The sequence below is a fragment of the Heteronotia binoei genome, chromosome 14 (genome assembly GCF_032191835.1).
Source record: "Heteronotia binoei isolate CCM8104 ecotype False Entrance Well chromosome 14, APGP_CSIRO_Hbin_v1, whole genome shotgun sequence".
NCBI classification, from domain to species: domain Eukaryota; kingdom Metazoa; phylum Chordata; class Lepidosauria; order Squamata; family Gekkonidae; genus Heteronotia; species Heteronotia binoei.
In genome coordinates this window covers 52,323,841-52,348,585 of record NC_083236.1, presented here as the reverse complement: position 1 = coordinate 52,348,585, position 24,745 = coordinate 52,323,841, and the positions used below count along the sequence as shown (strand labels likewise).

The 24,745-nt window shown below is 46.1% G+C and overlaps 1 protein-coding gene across 1 annotated transcript in view; it reads left to right on the top strand.

The window, feature by feature from the left end:
• The window catches only part of VPS35 (VPS35 retromer complex component), a 42,791-nt gene that overhangs the window by 12,410 nt on the left and 5,636 nt on the right, over positions 1–24,745 (top strand). Inside the window, exons 4-14 of the mRNA XM_060253908.1 lie at positions 984–1,107; positions 3,611–3,793; positions 5,504–5,717; positions 7,250–7,333; positions 8,375–8,484; positions 12,962–13,058; positions 16,075–16,223; positions 17,253–17,460; positions 18,550–18,705; positions 22,650–22,772; positions 24,232–24,411. Coding sequence (XP_060109891.1) covers positions 984–1,107; positions 3,611–3,793; positions 5,504–5,717; positions 7,250–7,333; positions 8,375–8,484; positions 12,962–13,058; positions 16,075–16,223; positions 17,253–17,460; positions 18,550–18,705; positions 22,650–22,772; positions 24,232–24,411 — 1,628 coding nt within the window. The remainder of the gene's footprint in view (positions 1–983; positions 1,108–3,610; positions 3,794–5,503; positions 5,718–7,249; positions 7,334–8,374; positions 8,485–12,961; positions 13,059–16,074; positions 16,224–17,252; positions 17,461–18,549; positions 18,706–22,649; positions 22,773–24,231; positions 24,412–24,745) is intronic.

The following is a 24,745-nucleotide window of genomic DNA, read 5'->3' as shown; positions in this document are numbered from 1 at the left end:
TTCCTCATCTAAACTGTGCCCATTGCTTTCCTTTTGAGAAAGGCTGGATCAGGGCATGAATACAGTGAAAAGCAGGAGGGAACCCAGTTGCACCCAGGAGAGCCCTGACAAAACCAGCTTAACAACAGAGAGAAAGAGAGAGACAGAGAATATAGCAAGGCAAAAAGCTCATACCTTGAATAAAACTATCTTAGAGGTATTTTTTGCATTTCTTCAGTGGGATTGAACCAGTTGAGCCAAGCAGCCCCTGCTCTTCCCCTCTTCTTCCTCTTCCCCAAGGGAGGAAAAGCCTCAGTCAATGTGAATTTGTGAATTTAGGGGGAGGTGTTTGTGAGTTTCCTGCATTGTGCAGGGGATTGGGCTAGATGACCCTGGAGGTTCCTTCCAGCTCTGATTCTAATGGAGGGGTTTGGCTCTGTAGCTCTGCTGTTTGATTAAGAGAGCCAGGCTGTATCAGTCGCAAAGCAGAGCTACAAAGCCAAGCCTGTTCATTGACCGAGGCTTCTCTTCCATCCTCCTCCCCTTGGGGAAAAGCCTCGGAGGGGAAAGAAGGAAAGAGCAAGAGGCTGCTTGGCTTGGGAGAAACACAAAAACAGTGACCAAAGGAAGCAGGAGAGGGAGAAGGAAGTAGACTAGTGCCATTTGCTGGCGGGCCTGATTGGAGCCCTCTGGGGGCCGTATAGGCTCGCAGGCCTCACGTTTGACACACCTGGCCGTAGACAATACTGAACTTCATTCTTTTTGCCCTTACCTCTCAGCAGTCTCAATTACAATCAGTCCTGTTATCCCTTTGCCCATAGACCAGATCTTCTCCCAGTGTTCTTTGAAATGTTAGGTTCTTTGTCTGGGTGCAACTGTTCACGTCACCTATTTTGGAATCTCCAGTCTTTTGGGAGGTTTTAATCCCGCTTGGCATCGCTGGGCAGTGATAACACCCCAGGCGTTTCTCTGGGCATGCGTTAATCCTTGACCGAAAGCAACAGATATGGCTATATCTGACGAGCTCCACTACATGGAGGTGTATCTGACGGAAGAGTTTGCCAAGGGGCGGAAAGTGGCCGATCTCTACGAGCTGGTGCAATACGCCGGGAACATCATCCCTCGCCTGTGAGTAAAGCCAAGCTGTCGGTCATGACGGGAGAAAGTGGGTTCATTTTCATGACATTTTCCATTTCCCGCTTGAGAGTCTTCGTAGGGAAAACGTTTGTTGATAGACCAGCAGTGCAATTCTATTGTTTTTTGCTGCCCCAGAAGGCAGATGCAACAGAAATTTAATTCTGAAATTAAATCAGAAGAGTTTCCAGTTCAACATTAGGAAGAATTTCCTGGCCGTTAGAGCGGTTCCTCGGTGGAACAGGCTTCTTCGGGAGGTGGTGGGCTCTCCTTCCTTGGAGGTTATTAAACAGAGGCTGGATGGCCATCTGACAGCAATGCGGATCCTGTGAGTTTAGGGGGAGGTGTTTGTGAATTTCCGGAATTGTGCAGGGGGTTGGACCAGGTGTCCCTGATTGTGAGCTGCTCTGAGGCCCTTCCAACTCTATGATTCCTTCAGTCTGTGCTTTTTTTGTTGTTTTGTTTACTGTGGCAGAAGCTGAGGAAGGTTGAATTTTTTTGAATGGGGCATTGTAACTCCCACCCCGACCCCACTGGGTTAGGGATTGCATCCACATGGGGATGTCCCTATCTGTCATCAGTGTTGTTGAAGATGAGGGATGCAGAGGTTGTTCTTCTGTTGCTTCGCTCAGGGTACTGGATAAACATACAGAGCAGAGGTCTGTCACCTAAGGAACGGAGAGGCTGTCCTTCCATTGCTTTGCTGAGTTCTAATCACCAGTTCCTCAGGTTAATAGTCACCCAGCTGCCTCTGGCCTAGCTTAGGGGTGGCCAAACTGCAGCTCAGGAGCCACATGTAGCTCTTTCATACGTATTGTCTGGCTCTCAAAGCCCCCACCACCCAGCATTTGTCTCTTTAAAACATTTCTCTAAGCTGTTTTCCTTCCTTCCCTCCCGCCTTCGTTCCCGCCTTCGTTCCCGCCTTCCCTCCCTCCCAGCTCTCAAACATCTGAGGTTCATGTCTTGCGGCTCTCAAACATCTGACGTTTATTCTATGTGACTCTTATGTTAAGCAAGTTTGGCCACTCTGGCCTAGCTGGTTTCTTCTGTCTCAATATCCACCTCCCTTCACCCACGTTCTAGGTCTGCTTTCCCAGCTTGGGTCCTTTCCCAGGTCCTGGCAATGCCTCCCTCCAGCTGCAGCTCTCTTCTTGCAGGGGTAATATCAGAGGTGGTTCAGCCTCCCAGAACTGGGACAGGAGAAGTTTCCATCTCTGCAGACCACAGAAAGCTCGGGCCTGGCCACCTGCTCTCCTTCCCTGCTTGTAGCGGGCCCCAGCCGGCTGCGTCCCCCTGCCCTGCAGACCCACAGGACGTCCCCTGCCCCATGGCGATGCCACATGCCGTGCTTAGTTCAGAGGCCCTGTTTCTCCCGCTTCTCCTCCAGGACTGGAGTACCCAGGGGTGTGATGGGGGCTTTGGGGACAGCTGGCTAGGTTGTACAGGACGTTTGTCTCTGTGGGTTCCTGTTGATTTTGTGATTTTTATGGGTTTTTAATATTTTTGTTGCCATTGGCTTTGCATTCATATGAGGAAACAACTCAAAGAGATAGTCTTCTTTATGCTAGTCTTCTTTATGCTGTGGCCTGTGTCGGAAGGAGACTGAGAATCTATTTACAAATGCAAATGGTGGGATTCTAGCAGGAGCTCCTTTGCATATTAGGCCACACCCCCTGATACAGCCAATCTTCCAAGAGCTTACAAGGCTCTTTTTTTGTAAGCTCTTGGAGGATTGGCTACATCAGGGCTGTGTGGCCTAATATGCAAAGGAGCTCCTGCTAGAATTCCACCCCTGAATGCAAAGATCTAGCTTGCTTTTGGGCTTTAAACACAGTTGTGGCTGATAGGACAGTGGAGCCTCCATGCTCAGAGGCAGCGTATCTTTGACTGGTTGCCACCAAGGCAACGATAATGGGAAGCCTTGACCTCTGAGGCCCTGCATTAAGCCTTTCAGAACTGTCCAGGTTTAGCCACTGTGGGGAACTTAGTGGGCTGGGGGGCTGAACTGCATGGCTGCTCTTCTGAAAGCCTATAACTCACTATTATAGAGCCAGTTTGGTGTACTGGTTAAGTGTGCGGACTCTTATCTGGGAGAACCGGGTTTGATTCCCCACTCCTCCACTTGCACCTGCTGGCATGGCCTTGGGTCAGCCATAGCTCTGGCAGAGATTATCCTTGAAAGAGCAGCTGCTGTGAGAGCCCTCTCAGCCCCACCCATCTCACAGGGTGTATGTTGGGGAGGAGGAAGAGAAAGGAGATTGTGAGCCGCTCTGAGACTCTTCGGAGTGGAGGGTGGGATATAAATCTAATATCTTCTTCTTCTTAAAGAGTCCCAGACCAAGCAACTGGAGGATGCTAGATATGGAAAGAATGTTCAGAAGACTCTGGGAGGATTCTCTTGTGTGATTTCACTACTCAGCATTAGCGCGTGGTCTTTTCTGCACTTAGCGGAATAGTCTCATTTTTAAAAAGTCACTCCCTCTTCTCATCTTTCCAGCTATTTACTGATAACGGTTGGGGTCGTCTACGTGAAGTCTTTCCCTCAGTCCAGGAAAGACATTTTAAAAGACTTGGTGGAAATGTGTCGTGGGGTCCAGCATCCACTGCGGGGCCTCTTTCTCCGCAACTACCTCCTTCAGTGCACACGGAATATCTTGCCCGACGATGGAGAGCAAACAGAGTAAGAGCCTGTTTTTTTTAAATGCTTCCTCCCAAGAGCTCCCAGGTCACACAACAGCCCTGTGAGGTAGGCTAGGCTGAGAAGAAACATGGCAGACCCAAGGTCACCAAAGAGCTTTCATGACTGTAAGGAGATTCGAACCCAGGCCCTTGTCCAGCTGTCTCAGCGTGAAACTTATTTGTAAATGAGCTTGTTGGGGAAAGGGGCATGGAAGCGGGAAGCTGGGGAAGAGGGCTCGTCCTTTCTGTCCTGCCCAGGATGGCCCAGGTGAGCCTGCCCAGGATGGCCCAGGTGAGCCATCAGATCTTGGAAGCTAAGTAGGGTCAACCCAGGTGAATACTTGAATGGGAGACCACCAAGGAGGTCCACGGTCCCTTTGGAGAAGTAGGCCATGACAGACCCCTTCTGAACATGTGCCTTGAAAACCTTACAGGTCTCCAGAAATCACTGCTTGGATGGGAGAAAGTGAAGGAAGTCCAGAAATGATAGGCAGAGACGGGCAATGGCAAGCCACCTCTGTCCATCTTTTGCCACGAGGGGTCACCATTGAGTCAGCTGCAACTTGATAGTACCTTTTCCTCCTCCACATCACCAGCCCTTCCTGTCTCCTTCCATGCCAAGGAGCAGTTTTGTGCTTTCTTCCCAGGGAGTGGAAAAATTTGGAGTAAGGAGGTGGCATTCTTGGGTTCATTGCAGGCCCACTGTTTGTCTGTGCACTTTAAAGCCACCTTTTTGATCAAAAAGTCAGTTTTCAGTTCGTTTCTTGGTTTTTTCGCTGTCAAGTCGTAGCCGATTTACGGTGACCCTGCAGGGTTTTCAAGTCCCCAGTCCACAGCTCCACCATCTTGTTCTTCCCCCACCCAAAGCAAAGATTTTATTGAATATAAAGCAGGATACAAATTAGAACCTTAAATATAACATAAGCCACAATAAAAGGGATAAAGCCCAATAATATATCCATCAGAATGATCACAGAACTGGAAAATAAATAAATACATAAACTTTAATAATTAGGTCAGTAAATGACTAAATACCTTTTGACAATCTGTTTTCTGTAACTGCCATGTTCTGTTATATTTGTAGTCTTACAACAGTATTTTATACCTTTTTATGTACAATATTATGGTCATTCAGTTTTAATTTTGTATGATTTTACAGGTTTAAATGCTGGCTTATGCTGTGAATAAACTTTCAACTATTGGGGTTTGTAGAATCTTTCGGGATCAAGTGCCGTGTTCTACTGGAGAAAGTTTTCCTTCCAGACGTTTCGTTCTCAGCTGCGGAGAACATCCTCAGTGGCATTGCAGCCGGAGCAGGAGCTCAGACCTTCGAAACATCTGGAAGGAAAACTTTCTCCATTAGAACACGGCACTTGATCCCGAAAGATTCTACAAACCCTAATGATGTTACCAGCCGTGAAAACCTGAAATCTTTGAAAAATTTCAACTCATAATATATACAGTTTACTACTTGCATAAAGTAAATAATCTGAAACACAGAGCAAAATTAATTAAAATAGTAGCAATAACCAGAAGTATAGTATAGTATAGTATAGTATAGTATAGTATAGTATAGTATAGTATAGTATAGTATAGTATAGTATCAAGAGATCCAAAGTGAAGCTATCACTGATTGTGCAATGGACAGTAATAAGGGAACGGTCTCAGTTCCATCTTGTTCTCACTGCTGCTTTATTCTCTCGGCCCACAGTGAAGAAACCACCGGGGACATCAGCGACTCCATGGACTTCGTGCTGCTGAACTTTGCAGAGATGAACAAGCTCTGGGTGCGAATGCAGCACCAAGGGCACAGTCGGGACCGGGAGAAGAGGGAGCGAGAGAGGCAGGAGCTGAGAATCCTGGTGGGAACCAACTTGGTCCGTCTCAGTCAGCTGGAGGGAGTCAACGTAGAAAGATACAAGCAGGTGAGAAGGGGGGAGCCACCTCCTTCTGCATCTTGGTACCTTCCAAATGGCTGGCTTCATTTTAATATTAAGCAGGGCTTTTTTTGCAGCAGGAATTCTTGTGCATATTACGCCACACACCCCTGATGTAGCCAATCCTCCTGGAGCTTACAGGGCTCTTTAAGGGCCTACTGTAAGCTCTTGGAGGATTGGCTACATCAGGGGGGCATGGCCTAATATGCAAAGGAGTTCCTGCTACAAAAAACCCCTGATATTAAATATCTATGCGTTTAGCTGTAAGCTACTTCAAGCAGGACTCCAGAGAGACAGCATAAAAGCATCCAAAATAATTCAATAAATGTACCATTTACCCAAAAGGAAGTTGACCCTGAATGTAAGATGACATTTCCCCCTCCCCCCCAAAAAGTTATAAACAAACAGGGCTTTTTTTGTAGCAAGAACTCCTTTGCATATTAGGCTGCACTCCCCTGATATAGCCAATCGTCCAAGAGCTTACTGCAGGCCCTGTAATAAGAGCCCTGTAAGCTCTTGGAGGATTGGCTACATCAGGGGTGTGTGGCCTAATATGCAACCGAGTTCCTGTTACAAAAAAGGCCTTGGGTCAGCCATAGCTCTGGCAGAGTTGTCCTTGAAAGGGCAGCTTCTGGGAGAGCTCTCTCAGCCCCACCTACCTCACAGGGTGTCTTTTGTGGGGGAGGAAGGTAAAGGAGATTGGGACCACTCTGAGATTCGGAGTGGAGGGTGGGATATAAATCCAGTATCATCTTCTTCCTATCCTGCTATGTCCAAGACATCCAGCTGCTTCTTCCTTCTCCAGATCTCTTGGTCCATATTCTTTAATGAACAAAGTTGGCTTTCCTTTTCCTTGCAATGTTCCACGTCACTCTGGGTATTCCGACATGTGAACCCTTCTCTCGTTTTAGATCTTGTAGATTGTGAGCCGCTCTGAGACTCTTCGGAGTGGAGGGCGGGATATAAATCCAATATCATCTTCTTCTTGGACCTGTTCGGTTGATATTTCTTTGTAATGTCAGAAGTTATTGGCAATAAGTTGTTACATATCATAAGATGATCTCATGTCCTGTTTTCTCTCCCCACCCCCCGAAAGACAAACAGAAGATAACAAGGTATAGAAAAAAGTAAATCTCTCTTGGATATTTTAATTTTTGAAGGAATAAACAGAACTGAACAGGAAGGAATAAACAAAACTTAGACTCGAAATTTCTCTTGGGTACTTTAATTTTGGAAGGAATAAACAGAACTGAACAGAGAAATCCAATATTTAAGTTCTCATTTTAGTATACATGAAAATAGTTTAGGCTGCCGAATGGTTTTTATGCTGCCTGGTTTTTTTAATTGTGGGGGAAGTTAATGGTTGTAATAACTCCCCACCCCCCTTGTGTTAATTGTGTGAGCCACCTCTTTGAAGATCTACTTAAGGGCTCTGTAAAATGTTTCAAATTAGCAAACGGCTTCCAAGGAAAGGAGAATGGGGGGGAAGCTAATTTGTTTCTTTTCCTTCCTGTTCCCAGATTGTCTTGCCTGGTATATTGGAGCAGGTTGTCAATTGCAGAGATGCGCTAGCTCAAGAATACCTCATGGAGTGTATCATACAGGTAGGCGCCCTGGCAGCAAGTCGTAGCATCTCTCTGCACGTGGATCCTGTTGCTGTGACCGCTGTAGGAAAATTGGAGGTGATCTATGATGGGCGGAATTGCCTTTGGCTTACTGCTAGCTGTAGAAACAAATGTGCCTTAATGCTCTAGTTTGGACCGTATACTGTTTCAGCTGCTCTCTCTGTGGTGGGGAAACTGAGATTGCTTCCTCCCTCCCTCCCTTGCCTGTTATGTCCACAGTTGGGCAGGACATTCCCAGATGTCCACAGGTGGGCAGCACATTTGTACAGAGTTTGTGTACATAATGTTCCATGTGCGTAGGCCTAAATGGCATGGTGGGAGTTCAGGAATCGGGTATCTAGTCTGGGTTTGCCCTCACTGGATTTATTTTGTGTGTCTTACGTTATAGGTTTCCTTCTCTCAAAGTTGTTATAGTTCCATGTCCCTAATGTTTAATAGTTCGTAGCTAAATTACTGTACCATATACGGTTATGCCAATATTATTTCTGTATGCACTTTAATAGTGCTATGATTAAATTTGGGGAAATTAGATAAAACAAAACCAGTCGGTCACGTGTAGGAGAGTGATTGGGCAAATGCCGGCTGATGCAAACCAATCAGATTGTTCTGGACAGGCCACTTCTGGGATAGGCTCTAAAGAGAAAACTGAGAGAGATAAGGGCAATAGCTGCCTCCATGTGCAAGGGTGAACTTAAACCTCTTGAGAAGCACAGAGTCCTGGATTCAAATTTTGCTCAACATAAGTACAGTAAAGGTGGTAATTGCATATTGTCAGTCTGCACTTCTAAGCAGAGGGGACTGGTGTGCATTTTATTTGTGATATTTTACACAATTAAAAGCATCCATGGTATTACTCATTTATCGTGGGAAATGATATATATCTGTGTAGGAGGAAGCAAGAGTTTATGAGGACTGAAGCAAACCTTGACGATCGCTTGTTTGTTTGGCGCTTTGGCTGTGTGTGGGGAAGAAAGGGGGGAGTAGATTCAACCAACAATGGGCTCTTTTTGCTGTCCCCAGGTTTTCCCAGATGAATTTCACCTCCAGACCTTGAATCCTTTCCTCCGAGCATGTGCCGAATTGCACCAAAACGTGAATGTCAAAAACATTATTATTGCATTAATCGACAGGTGGGTGTGTCTTCTGTGTCAAGGAGGGGATGTCTTTGAAGGGTCAGGATAGAGCGAAGGCCTGTACATTCATCCGTGGATGGCAGGGAAATCTGCAAAGAGCTATTTTCACCCCCCCCCCCCAATTAACCTCTTTTTGGAATTTCCGTGTCATTCCCTCACTAGACAGTCTGTTGACTTACCTTAAGACAGAGGTGGCCAAACTCGCTTAATGTAAGAGCCGCACAGAATAAATGTCAGATGTTTGAGAGCCGCAAGACGTTAGTGTCAGATGTTTGAGAAGTGTGGGGGGGGGGAGGAGGAAGGAAGGAAAGCAAATAGATGAGGGAGAGAGAGGTGGAAAGCAAGCAACTTTAACTTTAAATGCATTCTCAAAACTGCTGGCTGGCTCGGTGAAGTGATTTAAAGAGACCAATTCCTTCTCCAAGCCAGCCAACAGGTTGGGGGCAGCTTCAAGAGCCACACAGTATGTGTAAAAGAGCCATATGTGGCTCCTGAGCCACAGTTTCGCCACCCCTGGGTTAGAAACTGGTTTTTCCCCCATTGGTTTTTCACCATTCTGTCATATCACAGAATGCACACTCTTAATTGCTGGTCTTGAAAAAAGTTAATGCATGAAATCAGTATTTACTTATAGAAGATTAATGGATTTGGGAGGAACTCTGCACTGCTTAGAAATAGGAACATAGTGAAACTATAGAATCTTAGCATACAAATGTGTAAATAAAAAAACCGCTAAGAGACACCATAAATTTTAAATGACAAAACAACATGCCTCAAAAGGATATTCCCACAAATCAGTTCAAAAGCAGTTCAACAAACTTTCCAGTCACAAAGGAATATTCATATTCCAGTATTTAGTTCATGGAGCTAAAGGAAGCCCTTCCAAAGACGTCTGTTCTAGATATCAAGACGTTTCATCCGTCTTTCTTCAGTTTGGAAGCTTATCTTTCACTGGAACCCAATCTTTTGCGATACATTCATAGAAGACCAACAAAGTTCAAGGCGTATCTGATAGATTTCCAGGTTCTCAAGCCTGGAAATCTATTGGATATTCCTTTGTGATTGGAAAGTTTGTTGAACTGCCTTTGAACTGATTTTGTGGGAATATCCTTGTGAAGCATGTTTTTGTTCATTTGAAGTTCTGTGTGCAAGCCTGGTCAGAACACCACTGACCTTCACATCACATTGTTTTGTCATTTAAAATGTATGGTGTCTCTTAGTGGTTTTTTATTTACATATAGAAATAGCAACAGGCCAGGATGCTATGCAAGAAGAAACCTGTAACTGACTGCGATTAATTATAAACACCACTGCAGTCAGACCAGCCGGATGCTGTGGAATGGGGTGTGTGTGTGTGTGTGCTGTGGATGAAGACAGTCGTCTTTGATGGCTAGGTTGGGGGGTTGCAGAGGATGGAGGGGAAGCGGAACAAAGGAGAAATGCAGGTTATTGCTGCTTTCTCAGTTACGTGCATTGTATTCCTGCCTTTCCCTCGCTTGTAGTTACTTTTCCTTTAAATCCTTGCTTGATTTCATAAAGAATTCATATGTGGTAGCGGTTGGTTGTATGAAAGACACGCACACAAATTACTTTTCCTAACCTTGCTACCTAGTTCCGTCGACTTTTGCCTGGGGATAGGTTTGGTTTTTTATAAGTGCAGGTTTTTCTTGAAATTGCTTTGCTAAGAGGTTCTGTAATGTGGAGCGACCCTTTCTGGCTTCTTGTAATTTGACACGATCCTTTTGCCGTGTTCTCCTTTAGAATATCCAGTTCTCCCAAGCTGGTTGAAATACCGAGAGACACACATGCGAACAGTGTATCGTATGTAGTTCTGGGTGTGTAACAAGCACTGTGCTTGTCAAGAAGAAGACTGCAGATTTATACCCCACCCTTCTCTCTGAATCAGAGACTCAGAGTGGCTTACAATCTCCTATATCTCCCCCCCACAACAGACACCCTGTAAGGTGGGTGGGGCTGAGAGGGCTCTCACAGCAGTTGCCCTTTCAAGGACAATTCCTCCGATAGCTATGGCTGACCCAAGGCCATTCCAGCAGCTGCAAGTGGAGGAGTGGGGAATCAAACCCGGTTCTCCCAGATAAGAGTCCGCACACTTAACCACTACACCAAACCAGCTCTCAATTCCACCATTCTCCCCTTCCCCACTCTTAAGCCGACATGTCCAGCAAACAGCTCAAAGGCCTAGGCAATATGACCCAAATCGCTGTAATGTGTATGAGAGTCCTTCCAATTATATCCTGGGAGAAACCACCGCTGACCCAAGAGCACTGTTAGAGGGGAAATGTCAGCAGATGGATACTTTTGGTAATGAAACCAAACAGAAAATGTAGCTCGCAAAAATGGGCAATCAGTCTTTCAAAATAGAATCTTTATGCCCCTGAAAGCCTCCTGAAAAGAGATCTGAAGAACCAAATTCTCCAACAACTTCCACTCCGCCTTATAGCTACTTCTGTACTGTAATTATCTACACACCCAAACTCATAGAGTCCGATGCAACCCATCCTGCCCTTGGGTGTACACCTGTAAGAAAAGGGGAATGAGCCATAACAAAAAAGGAGTCCCGGGGGGGGGGGTGATCTGAGGGTCCTGGGGGAGGGTCTTGGGGTCATCAGTAAGCTGTGATGTTCCTGCTTCGCTGTCCTTAATTCCTTAAGAGCTTCAATAGATTTGCAGGCACCTGACACTGAATGGCAGTTTCAGAGGCAGTCGCAGCTCTTTCCTGAAACTGCAAAGCCTTGCATTGCGATGCAGAGCATGCTTCCTTGGGAGAGAGCCCCGACAAGATTGCCTTCCAAGTAAATCTCAGCAAGGCCACTCTGTAAAGGCCCGTTTTGCAAGCTGAGGCTCAAGTATGTGAACTTCAGCATTTGAGAAAACAAAACTTAATATTCTGATCCTGCAGCTTTAAAAACCAGCTGGTACTAGAAGCATTCACGGAAGACCCTGTGGTGCACTGGCTTTAATGAATTTAGCCGGGATTGTTATCTGTACCTGCCTTTCTTCTTGTCTAATCTGTTGACGAGTGACTTTAGCGACTTTTTAAATTGTATTTTAATTGGGTGTTAACGTAAGCTGCTTTGGGGAGATGTGTGCTGAGCCGTGGCATGGCAATAAAATATGAGAAACGCTATTCCCTCAGCCTTGTCTCGGAGTCTAGCTTGATCCATCTTCCTGCGTTGTAAATCTGCCATTTGGCTAATTGGCTCGTAACAGGATGCCTGTCTAAAACCGTCCCATGATAGAGGACAAGTGAAATGAGGGATTCGGTTTTTTAAAAATTGCTGGCAGCTTAGTAAACACCCAGCCTGGCCTAATGTTGTCAGAGCTTGGGAGCTCAGTGGTGTCAGCCGGGGTCATTACCTGACGGGCGATCGGGACCACAGAGGAACTATTACTAACACAACAGAAAACCCCTCTCCGTGCAGAAATACAAAGCAACTAAAAGGGAAAGGTAGTCCCCTGTGCAAGCACCAGTCGTTTTCGACTCTGGGGTGACGTTGCTTTCACAATGTTTTCACGGCAGATTTTTTACGGGGTGGTTTACCATTGCCTTCCCCAGTCATCCCCACTTCCCCCCCCAGCAAGCTGGGGGCTCATTTTACCGACCTCAGAAGAATGGAAGGCTGAATCAACCTTGAACCAGCTATCTGAACCAGCTTCCTCTGGGATCGAATTCAGGTCGTGAGCAGAGGGCTCTGACTGCAGTACTGCAGCTTTATCACTCTGCGCCACGGGGCTCTTCAAAGCAACTAGACCGGTATATATCAACACTCTGTATTCAATATCAAATTCAGAATTCAGTATATATAATTTGTCCATAGAAATGATATGAACAGATATTTCAGCATAACGCATTATGAATGAACGAAAGAAAGGGTGAGTAGATACTGTTGCAGGATGATGTAGTATTTTTATGAATTATTCACAGTGTAATGAGGCACGATAATATTTTACAGCAAAATGAGTTGAGACATACAGAAATATCTGAATGTGTATCAGTACACTGGAAAGAGATGGTCCCTGGAAGAAGAGCTTTAAGCCTCGAAACGACTTAAGGACCAGTTTCTATGAGCGCCGGACTTCAGCTAAAACTATCAATTGTTGTGGGCGTTCACAAAAAAAAAAGTCAGTAGGGATAAGAGTGGTCTGTGATGGATGGTGATTTTTTTGGTATGGTTTCTCATGATTTGTATGGACATATTACTCATATTGAATTCTGAATTTGATATTCAATACAGAGTGTTGATATATACTGGTCTAGTTGCTTTGTATTTCTCCACGGACAGGGGTCATTACTTGGGCAGGAGACCACCGAGGAAGACTTCAGTCTAGGGGGTCTCCCTAAATCAACAGCACACAATTATTATTTCTTTAAAAACAGTAAAACTAAAAGAGGAATTGTAACCTTGCGGCAGATAACCTAGATCTGTGTGGAACTTCCTTTCTCTGGCTTCAGGCTCGCGCTGTTTGCTCATCGAGAGGACGGACCGGGAATCCCTGTGGATATTAAGCTCTTCGACATTTTCTCCCAGCAGGTGGCTACTGTCATACAGGTACGTGCAAATGGGTTCACAGGTTGGTTCACTTCAGTAAGCGTGGCTCAGATCATGGGTTTATCCCAGGTCCCCAAGTGCAGCAGGTTATCTGTGAGCAACTTTCTGCTGGAGTCTGATTGCTAGACTTAGCGTGAAGGTAAACATACCATCACAGAGATTTGTGGCATATGAAGGAGATTCTGGAACCCTCTATGTGGGGCACATTTCAAGGTTTTAGTATTGACTTTTAAAGCCTTATGCGGCCTTGGACCGACACATCTACGGGACCGCGTCTCCCCATATATGCCCCGGAGTCCATTACGGCCTGGCGCACAAACACCTGCTGACTGTCTGTGGCCGAAGGACGGCCATCTTGCCTCAACTAGGACCAGGGCTTTTTCAGCCTTGGCCCCAGCCTGGTGGAATCAGCTCCCCCTTGAGATCTGGGCCCTTCCTGAACTGTTACCTTTTCATAAGGCCTGTAAAATGGAGCTATTCTGCCAGGCCTTTAGTTGAGGCAGCGGGCGTCCTACACCATCGGGCATTCTAGTCCACCGGCCATCCCTATGCTGTAGTACCACCTCTGTCATAATATTAAATTACCTTTGCTGTGTCTGGTTCTTAGAATGTAGGACTGATTTGTAGTCCATACAACGTGCCAACTGATTCTTAGGGCTATACAACATGTGCCAGCTGAGCCGCCATCTAAAACGGTCCATGATTGAATTGTCTTTTATTTTATTCACATGTTTTAATTGTTGTTCATACTGTTTTTGTAAATGTTGTTATCCGCCCTGAGCCCTCCTTGGGATAGGGTAGACTATAAATGATCTAAAATAAATAAAACACGATGTGCTGTATTCTTGGTGCTTGGGGGTCAGCAGTGGGAGGGCTTCTAGTGTCCTGGCCCCACTAGAGGTCTAGTGTCCTGGACCTCCTAATGTCACCTGGGTTTTTTTGGCTACTGTGTGACAGAGCCAACATGGCTTCTCTTATATGTTCTTATTTAGTGCTCCATATAAAAGGTAATTAAACAAATGTCCAGTGGCACCTTAAAGATTAACTTTCATTTCACGGTGGGTTGTCTTTAAGTCGCAGCTCACTTCTTCAGGTAGATATGCATAAGGAAAATCACACTGGGAAAACTGGGGGGTGGAAAGGAGGCATCAAGGTGAATTATACGGTGAGTCTTCAAAGTGCAAATTTTCAGGGTCACGGGGAAAGAGTCTGGGATATAGCACAAGGGTAGAGCAACTTCTTGACGTGCAGAAGGTCCCAGGTTCGATCCCTGGCATCTCCAGTTAAAGGACCAGGCAGTAGGTGATGTGGAAGACTGGCGCCTGAGACCTTGGAGAGCTGGTGCCCATCCAAGCAGACAGTACTGACCCTGATGTGCCAGTGGTCTGATTTAGTAGAAGGCAGCTACACATGAAAGTTTCAGGAGAAGGGGGCATGGCTCAGAGGTAGAGCAACTGCTTGGCATGCCGAACATCCCGGATTCAGTGAAAATGAGCAGGCAGTAGGGGATGTGAAAATCCTCTGCATAAGACCCTAGAAAGCCACTGCCAGTCCAAGTAGACAATACTGAAGCCGTACCTACAGAATCTTTATAAAGGTGACTATAGAAGAGCATTTATTCTTGCGGGAGTGGGTATGCCACCCTCAGTGGTCACAGAGGGCAAATACAAAAAGCGCCCACATGAAGAAAGATTGTGCATCTGTGGGGAGGGGAAGATAGAAGAAGATATTGGATTTATATCCCATAGAATCATAGAGTTGGAAGGTACCTCTAGGGTCATCTAGTCCAACCCCCTGCTCAATGCAGGAAACCCAAAAACACTTCCCCCTAAATTCACAGGATCAAGGTGAATTACACGATGAGTCTTCAAAGCCAGTTTGGTGTAGTGGTTAAGTGCGCGGACTCTTATCTGGGAGAACCGGGTTTGATTCCCCACTCCTCCACTTGCACCTGCTGAGATGGCCTTGGGTCAGCCATAGCTCTGGCAGAGGTTGTCCTTGAAAGGGCAGCTGCTGTGAGAGCCCTCTCAGCCCCACCCACCTCACAGGGTGTCTGTTGTGGGGGAGGAAGGTAAAGGAGATTGTGAGCCGCTCTGAGACTCTTCGGAGTGGAGGGCGGGATATAAATCCAATATCTTCTTCTTCTTCAAAGAGCAAATTTTCAGTGTCACGGGAAACACTGCCCTATACTCTGAATCTCAGAGTGGTCGCAATCTCCTTTACCTCCCCCCCGCCCCCCACAACAGACACCCTGTGAGGTAGGTGGGGCTGAGAGAGCTCTTACAGCAGCTGCCTTTTCAAGGACAACTCCTATGAGAGCTATGACTGACCCAAGGCCATTCCAGCAGCTGCAAGTGGAGGAGTGGGGAATCAGATAAGAGTCTGCGCACTTAACCACCACACCAAACTGGCTCTCAAGGGACAAGGGAACGTGTACGATTCAAGTGCAAACTTTACCAGAATATTTGGATGGCCTATGTATCCCCAGTCTGTAGTCAGCTTCCGGGGAGGAATACCAGATTTTATTTAGATAAGCTTTTAGCTGATAGGGACCTGGAAATTACCTTAAAGGTGGCGACCTTTACTCATCAAGCTATAAGACACCGAATAAGTTGTCAGGCAAAAACATTTAATTAGTTTATCAATTTTAGGTCTGAAGTTTTAGAATTGGAATGTTGGAATTTGTATGTCTAGGTTTTCAATTGCGTCTGCCTTGAATTGTATATTTTGTTACTTGATTATACTGCATATTTTATTCTGTGCTATGTTTTATGCTGTTCGGTCTCTGACTGTATTAAACAGACTAACTGAATACTGACCTTATTGACAGATGGGCTTGGTTCAGTGTAAGACAGTGTTGTGTGTATTCCTAAGGGAGAATAACAAAATGACGTAGAAAGGTTAGGTACAAATCCTGTCATAAATGGACAGATATAGCAGTCTGATCTCTGTATTGCTTTTGGCATTTGTTCTGTCTTCTGACCCTTGTCTCCTTCTCCACTGGTTCACATTTCAGTCCAGGCAAGACATGCCTTCGAAAGATGTGGTGTCCTTGCAGGTGTCTCTCATTAACCTGGCCATGAAGTGCTACCCAGATCGTGTCGACTACGTTGACAAAGTCCTGGAGACGACGGTGGAAATCTTCAATAAGCTTAACCTGGAGCAGTGAGTGGTGGTCGATTTCTGTGGGTTTTATTCTCCCCTGCATTTTAGTCTCACAACTTGATGAGGGAGAGCGGACTGAGAGAAAATGGACTGGTCCATGTGTTCATTCACACCCTGCCCACTGGGGACTCAAAGTGATTTCCCGCTCTTCCATTTTGTCCTCACAGTGACCCCGTGAGGTAGTTAGGTGGAGAGTGTGTGACTTGCCCAAGATCACCTAGCAAGCTTCCATGGCAGAGTGGGGTTTCAAAATTTGAGTTTCTCAGATCCTAGTCTGACCATCTAACCCAGACTTGCTTAACTTAAGAGCCATGCAGAATCAACATCAGATATTTGAGAGCCGCAAGACAGGAAGGGAGAAAAATAGCTAAGGGAGGCAGGTGGAGGTGGAAAGAAAGCAACTTTAACTATAAGTGCATTCTCCAGGCTGCTAGCCAGCTTGGCATGGAATAGTGATTTAAAGAGAGAAATGCCTTTTCCAAGTCAGCTGATGGGGTGGTGGGGGCTTTGAGAGCCACACAATATGTGTGGAAGAGCTGCGTGTGGCTCCTGAGCCACAGTTTGGCCACCGCTGGTCTAACCGCTACACGACACTAGTGAGTGGAAGTCTGAACTTTGATATTTCCATTCCCAGTCTAACCTTACGCCTTATGGGCTCCTGTTTTTGCAGCCTAGAAGGCAATATCTTATAATTGGGGGTGGGTGGGTATCAGTGGGAGCACCTCCAACAAACGCTGCTTTCATCTGAACAGAGGGCCGGTGGTTGTGACTAAGGCATGGTGTGTGTTTTGTGTTATTCCTCCCCCCCCCCCACTTTTGTTGCTTTTAAAATGATTCTCTGATCTTATCAAATAATGAATCACTTTCTGCACCGTTTGACCTTGCCAAGCTGGAGTATCCACGTTGCAGGAACGCTTTTGATATCTACTGTGGATGTTTATCCTGTGCCTCCCCAGAGGTTAACTTCTTACAGGAAGGGAACGGTGTCAGTCCACGATCTCTTTCTGTCTCTCCTGCTTGTGCCTTTAGCATCGCGACAAGCAGCGCAGTTTCGAAGGAGCTGACCCGGCTCTTGAAGATCCCCGTGGACACCTACAACAACGTCCTGACCGTCTTGAAGCTGAAACATTTCCACCCCCTTTTTGAGTACTTTGACTATGAGTCCAGGAAGAGCATGAGCTGTTACGTGCTCAGCAACGTGCTGGATTATAACACGGAAATCGTCTCCCAAGACCAGGTAAGAAAGCAGGGCGAGCCCATGGCCAAATGCTTTGCAGAATCGTAGCGTTAGCAGGAATGATTCCATAGGAAAAGGGCACCTCACCTAGCCTATGGAATCAGCTAAAATTCTTCTCACTGGAGGAATATTTTAACACAGGTTGATTTCTGGTGCATTAAACCAAGAAAATGGGTCTTTGCTGTAGAGCACGCGTAGGATTCCTAGTGCTGTCTCAGCAAATGTGGGGAAATCTGAGGTGGATGTGATGTCACTTCCAGGTGGTGTTCTAGGCTGCCCCTTTTAGTGTCTTTGGTCTTTACCATAGAGAAACTCGGGGAAATTCCTAGTATGTCACTATGTGGAGGCCATTTTTCTTATCTTCAGTTTCTTGGGGTGTGAAATTGGGGCTGGGAGTGAGTAATTCCTTGCCTGGGTTGGGTAAATGGGAGGTCTAACTGTATGTAACGGAGTATATTTGAGGTGGATTAAAAAAAACCCTTTTCCTCCAGTGACCAGTTTTGTGCTCTCACGGAATGGTGAAAAATGTTCAGCTCTAGTTTGTCTGAGCAGCAGCTCAGGTGAGCAGCGGCTACTAGTGCTGGAATTCAGTATTTTTTAGACACCCTCCCCTTCCGAGGTGCTGTTCCTTACTGATATCTTAGCATTTGGGTGTTCATGATGCAGCCAGCTTTTGGAACGTGTTGTCTGGAGTGAGAGGACAACTGGCCAATTGGTTTTCCTTTTGATATCTGTTTTGGGTATGTGGGTTTTGGTGGGGCAAATTTGGCACTTATGGAGTAGTGCAGATTGCATGGCTTGATTTATCCTTACACCTGGCTGTGCCAGATGTGATGGGATGCATATTCTTGGGTGATAACTGATCCTTCCCCGTTTCTGCATCGTATCTCCCTGCAGCCTACCTGCTCTCTCATTCCTAGCCCAGATACTTTTATCATTAAAGAAAGACTTCCAGTACCTTCCTTAACAAGTTCTGTTTCCTGCTCTTAGGCTGCATTTGGAGAGTTCACACCATTGTCTTCTGGGAGCTGTGATGTGACTCAGATATAGTTCTTCAAACCTTGACATTCCCTCCTCTTCCTGCCGTAGGTGGATTCTATCATGAATCTAGTCTCCACGCTGATCCAGGACCAACCCGATCAGCCTGCCGAAGACCCGGATCCCGAGGACTTTGCAGATGAGCAGGGCCTAGTGGGCAGGTTCATTCACCTCCTTCGTTCTGATGACCCTGATCAACAGTATCTGGTAGGGACACTTATTGGCACCTTGGATAATCCCAGTGTCTAATTCTCTGCCAATGTGATCAAGGCTGATAATATAGTCTGTGTGTCCACAGATGGACCAAGCATGAAGAGAACTGGACATTTTGCACAGGATTTACCATCCTGACTTTACACAAAGATCTAACTTGAGGAATTCACTGTCAGAAGATGTAGTGATAGCCACAGGAATAAATAGCTTCAAAAGTGGATTAAACAGATTCATAGAGGAGAGGTTTCAGGGGCTACTAGCCATGGTGACTGAGGGGAACCTCCATGTTCTGAGGCAATAAGCATCTGAATCCTGGACCCAGGAGACAATATCAGGCAAAGGTCTCTATCTCTATGCCCTGTTGTTGGCCATTCAGAGAAACTGGCTACTGTGTGAGACAGGATGCTGGAATAGATGGACCACTGCTCTGATCCAAAAGGCCTCTTTTCAGGTTCTAATGAAGCCCTCAGCCTCTGTGCCCTGTTGTTGCCCCTCCAGAGGAACTGTGTGAGACAGAAGGCTGGACTAGATGGACCACTGGTCTGATCCAGCAGGGCTCTTCTTAAGTTCTAATGAAGGTCTCGGCCTCTATGCCCTGTTGTTGGCTCTCCAGAGGAACTGGTTGGCCGCTGTGTGAGACAGGATGCTGGACTAGATGGACCACTGGTCTGATCCAGCAGGGCTCTTAAGTTCTAATGAAGGCCTAGGCCTGTATGCCCTGTTTTTGGCTCTCCAGAGGAACTGGTTGGCCGCTGTGTGAGATAGGATGCTGGACTAGATGGACCATTGGTCTGATCCGGCAGGGCTCTTCTGATGTTCTTACCTGGAGCATGGTCAGGCAACCTTTGTTTTCCTTCCTTTATTTTGTCTCTCATCTGGAACCCTCTTGCCAGTTTCTCTGCAGCTACATTGTGGCTTCTGGCCGCTATGGCAAGATCAGAGCCAGCTGTAGTTTGGGAAAAGGCACAGAATTTTGTTTTGATTTAAGGTTTTGTTTTGTTTATTTTTTAAATAGCCCCACATATTTTGTAAACTCAGGCATTGGACATAAAATGTACCTTTCTGATCATGAAGACACTGGCAGGGTGTGATTCTAGGCTTCAAATTTCACAGGATAAGAAGTTCAGAAGTTTCATAACTTAGTGAGAGCAGCTAGGTAAGACAGTGCAAGAAAAGGAGCTGGTAAAATATCGAGGCAGTTGAATGGGGGGCACGCCTTCAGAGTGTGGCTGATGGGTCCCAACTTTGCTTCTTCCCATAAACATGTCCAGGCAAATAGAAAGTTAGCAAGCTTGGAGAAAAAAAAATCTATCCATCCTCTTATTGTGCTGGTTTCCTGTTTGGGGGAGCTTTTAACATTAGGGGGGCATTCTGAAACAGGATTCTCCACCCTGAAGTGTTGCAGTTGGTTCCCCCACTGAAATTTGGGGGCAGATGGCGGTCATGGAGAAAGGGACAGTGGGGAAAAAAAATTAATCAGATGTGCTTAGTGGGTTAAGCACTATTTTGCATCATTCAAGTTTTTTCCACATGTGTGACGTGTGTCAAGTTCTGAGAATATAGAGAGCCAGTTTGGTGCAGTGGTTAAATGCTTGCACTCTTATCTGGGAGTACCAGGTTTGATTCCCTACTTGCAGATGCTGGAATGGCCTTGGGTCAGCCATAGCTTTCATAGGAGTTGTCCTTGAAAGAGCAGCTGCTGTAAGAGCTCTCTCAGCCCTACCTACCTCACAGGGTGTCTGTTGTGGGGTGGGGGGAAGGTAAAGAAGATTGTGACCGCAAAAGAGATTGTGACCGCTCTGAGATTCAGAGTATGGGGCGGGATGTAAATCCAATATCTTCGGTACTCTGAGATAGAAAATCTTATTGTGGGATTCAAGGAGGGTGCTAGAGATAAGCAGAGGACAATCTCTTTTTTTATGTGACAGTGATCATCTCTCTCTCATGCGTGTGTTTGCGATTAAAATAATGATAATGGATGGGTCTGTTTTGAAAATTTGTCATCTGGCTCACATTTCCGTATTATGAGTAGACGTATTGGTCTCCAACCCTGATTCACAGTTGGTAATTCTATAAGCGGGTCTTTAGAGAGCTGTTAACGTCACTAATCTTATTTCCCAATCCCTCAATAGCTGGGCCTTCTCCCCCCCCCCCACCCTTTTTGTGGGTTGAATAGAGTTTCTTTTGTATGCCGGACTCTAGCCGCAGCTTCCAAATTTAGAACTATATTGTAATACTTCCTCGGTATCATGTATTTCACAAAATAATTAAAAAAAACAATAGTGGGTAAACAAACACAATATTATCTGAAACAATATTTGTGTCCGTGTTTCCAACGTGAAACATCTCCTTGGGCACTGTGTCCAGTAGCACCCATGGATTACAGTGAATTATTAATTTCGGAGCTTTAATTTTTCTCTCTTCTCTTCTGCAAATCTTGCACAGCCATCCAGAAGTGATCTCTGGTCTCTGAAAACACAGCCATTGTTTTGTTTTTAATTTATTATTTAATTTCTATCCTGCCCTCCCCGCTGAAGCGGGCTCAGGGCGGGTTACTACATAAGGGTTTTTGCAATAAACCATGTATAAAAATTCTAAAATACATCAGTTTAAAACCATAGTGACAATGATGAGATTGCGTCCTAAAATCATATTATAGAAAAGGTTTGTGCCACTTCTCCAGGGAACCTGCTGAAGGTGACTTACAAAATGTTTTCTGTTTAAATTTTTTCCAAAAACTCTTCTAAAGCTTGTGGGTTTTAGGTACTGGCATAGGCTGCTTTATGAGTGCATTGTTAGTAATGTTGTGATTAGTATAAGACTAGGATCTGGAAGACCTGGGTTCGAATCCCTACTTTGTCATGAAGTGTGGTGGGTGATCTTGAGTTGGTCACTTTCTGTCTCTTTCAACCTATTCAACCTCACAAGATTGTTGGTGAGGTTAAAAAAAAAAGGGAGAAACATGTATACCTCCCTTAGCTCTAAAAGCTCATGGGCTTGTATTGGATTATTTATTTTTCGATGGCTTAAATTTCTGTTTTTTAATGTTGAGTCACATGCCGTGTGGGCATGTACTTTTATAAGTTGCCTTAAATAGCCTTTTTGAGGAAGATAAGGGAAGGAGAGAAGAGCGTTGATGAGCATTCGGCTGAAAATGCAGGTTTTTACAAACAAACTCCGTTGGGAGCCTTTGCATCCCCTCTTTCCAGCTGTCTGTGATATTGAATAGAGGAAATGAAGAGGTATAATACGACTTGCTGAACAGTATTGAAGACAGTGAGTCATAAGTGTTTTCTTAAACTGCGAGATGGGCTGAATGCTTTAGCGACTCACTTTTTCTCCCTTGCAAAAGGCTGACTTCATTTAAAAAACAACAAAAACGCCCAGTGATTTTCCGGTTCTCTATGAAGAAATCTGCAGTCTAAGAAATGGAATTGATTGAGAATGGGGCCAGCTCTAGAGCCCCCAAATTGGGGGGGGGGGGCATGCTACAGTTCCCATCCTTTGGTTTTTCCAGAGCCAGTTTGGTGTAGTGGTTAAGTGTGCGGACTCTTATCCGGGAGAACTGGGTTTGATTCCCCACTCCTCCACTTGCACCTGCTGGAATGGCCTTGGGTCAGCCATAGCTCTGGCAGAGTTGTCCTTGAAAGGGCAGCTTCTGGGAGAGCTCTCTCAGCCCCACCTACCTCACAGGGTGTCTTTTGTGGGGGAGGAAGGTAAAGGAGATTGGGACCATTCTGAGATTCGGAGTGGAGGGTGGGATATAAATCCAGTATCATCTTCTTCCTATCCTGCTGTGTCCAAGACATCCAGCTGCTTCTTCCTTCTCTGGATCTCTTGGTCTATATTCTTTAATGAACAAAGTTGGCTTTCCTTTTCCTTGCAGTGTTCCACGTCACTCTGGGTATTCCGACATGTGAACCCTTCTCTCGTTTTAGATCTTAAACACCGCTCGGAAGCACTTTGGTGCAGGGGGGAACCAGCGCATCCGTTTCACACTGCCGCCTTTGGTCTTTGCAGCCTACCAGCTCGCGTTCCGCTATAAGGAGAACTCCAAAGTGGTGAGTGCGTGGGCTGTGCTGCTGATTGGGTGTAGTTTCCCCACGCTGGTCCTGAAGAATCATAGTATCATAAGAGTTGGAAGGAACCAACCCCCTGCGCAATGCAGGAAATTCACAACTACCCCCACCCCAGTGACCCCTGCTCCATGCCCAGAAGATGGCTAAATACCACCAGGGTTCCTGGCAAAACTGGCCTGGAGAAAATTGCTGCCTGACTGTAAAGCGGCAGTCAGCCTGGTGGTGTAAGAAAGGGCCACGAAGCACTGATGGAATCCTTCCTGCCCTCCCTCTCATGATCTGCCTTTCACAGAATCAGCATTGCTGTCAGATGGCCATCTAGCCAGAAGACTTGCCCTGGAGAGAGGAGGCTAGAAATGGCTGAATAAAAAGACCCCCCCCCTCCCAAAAGTGACACGTGTTTCTCTTAGTGGTACTCTGCTTTGCATGCTTTCATGAAACGAATTACGTAAAATGGTTCAAACGTTGCAAAAATGTGAAAGCTAGTTATTAAAAAAAAAAAAAAGGTAGCCCCCGTGCAAGCACCAGTCGTTTTCGACTCTGGGGTGGCGTTGCTTTCACAACGTTTTCACGGCAGACTTTTTACGGGGTGGTTTGCATTGCCTTCCCCAGTCATCTATGCTTTCCCCCCAGCAAGCTGGGTGCTCATTTTACCGACCTCGGAAGGATGGAAGGCTGAGTCAATCTCGAGCCAGCTACCTGAACCAGCTTCCGCTGGGATCGAACTCAGGTCGTGAGCAGAGCTCTCCGACTGCAGTACTGCAGCTATACCACTCTGCGCCACGGGGCTCTTAAAAGCTAGTTATTGGCCAGTGAGTACAAGTGGTCTTGGTGAATGGAACTGGTCTGGTCATGATGTGTACATAGGAGGGTCTCATTTTCTCTCTTTGGAAGCCTTAGCATTTGTAATCTGGAGGGAGGGAAGGAAGCTGTTATCTGCAGCTGCCTGCCTGGGCTGCTGCCGGCGTTCAGCTGCTGCCTGCCTGGGCTGGAAATGGGGTTCCCCCTACCAGTGTTAATGCCCGGACGTGATGTAGTGGTACCCGGCTGCTACTTTCCGTTTGCCTGCCAATTTGAAGTTGGAGGGTGAGGTTAGCCTCCGCCAGAGCTCGGTCCAACTGAGGAGTTCCTGGTTGCTTCCAGACCCATTTCTGTTGTTGCTTGGTGGGGGAAGCCTGACCTAATCAAATATCACTGGTTGCACCAAATAACAAGCACAGTGCACTCGTTGCACCAAATAAGAACATATTTGCATATTTGTTTGCGTGTCTCTCTCCCTCTGTAAATTATTCAGATAAAACATTCAGATTCTCACTGCAGAATGAATCGTGGGGTGTTAATGACCTGCCCCTTCCTACTCAGTTTTGTTTCCCCTCCTCTCTTGCTTTTTGACTCTGCGGCTTTCATTTCAACCTCCTTCCTTCCTTCTTTTTTTGTTTAGGATGACAAGTGGGAGAAGAAATGCCAGAAGATCTTCTCCTTTGCGCACCAGACAATCAGCGCTTTGATCAAAGCTGAGCTGGCCGAGTTGCCCCTGCGGCTCTTCCTCCAGGGGGCGTTGGCTGCCGGGGAAATCGGGTTTGAGAACCACGAGACGGTGGCCTATGAGTTCATGTCCCAGGTGGGGAAGCCTCAGTTTTTCCCTTCTGAAAAAAAACCAAGTCCAAATCTGCCTAAAATGAATTAATTATCCTATGGCAGTGGGTGCAGGCGATCAGTAGATTGAAACTCTAGCTCTTTTTGTGGTGAGCTACGTTTATTTTGGGGACAGAGAACTGTGGCTGGTCCAAGGTCACCCAGCTGGCTTCATGTAGAGGAGCGGGGAATCGAACCCAATTCTCCAGATTGGAGTCTGCCACTCTTAACCACTACACCACGCAGGCTCTCTTTGCCTAAAAATCTTAGTGCAACGGACGGACCATATTCAAATGGGGATGAGGCACATTCAAGTCTCT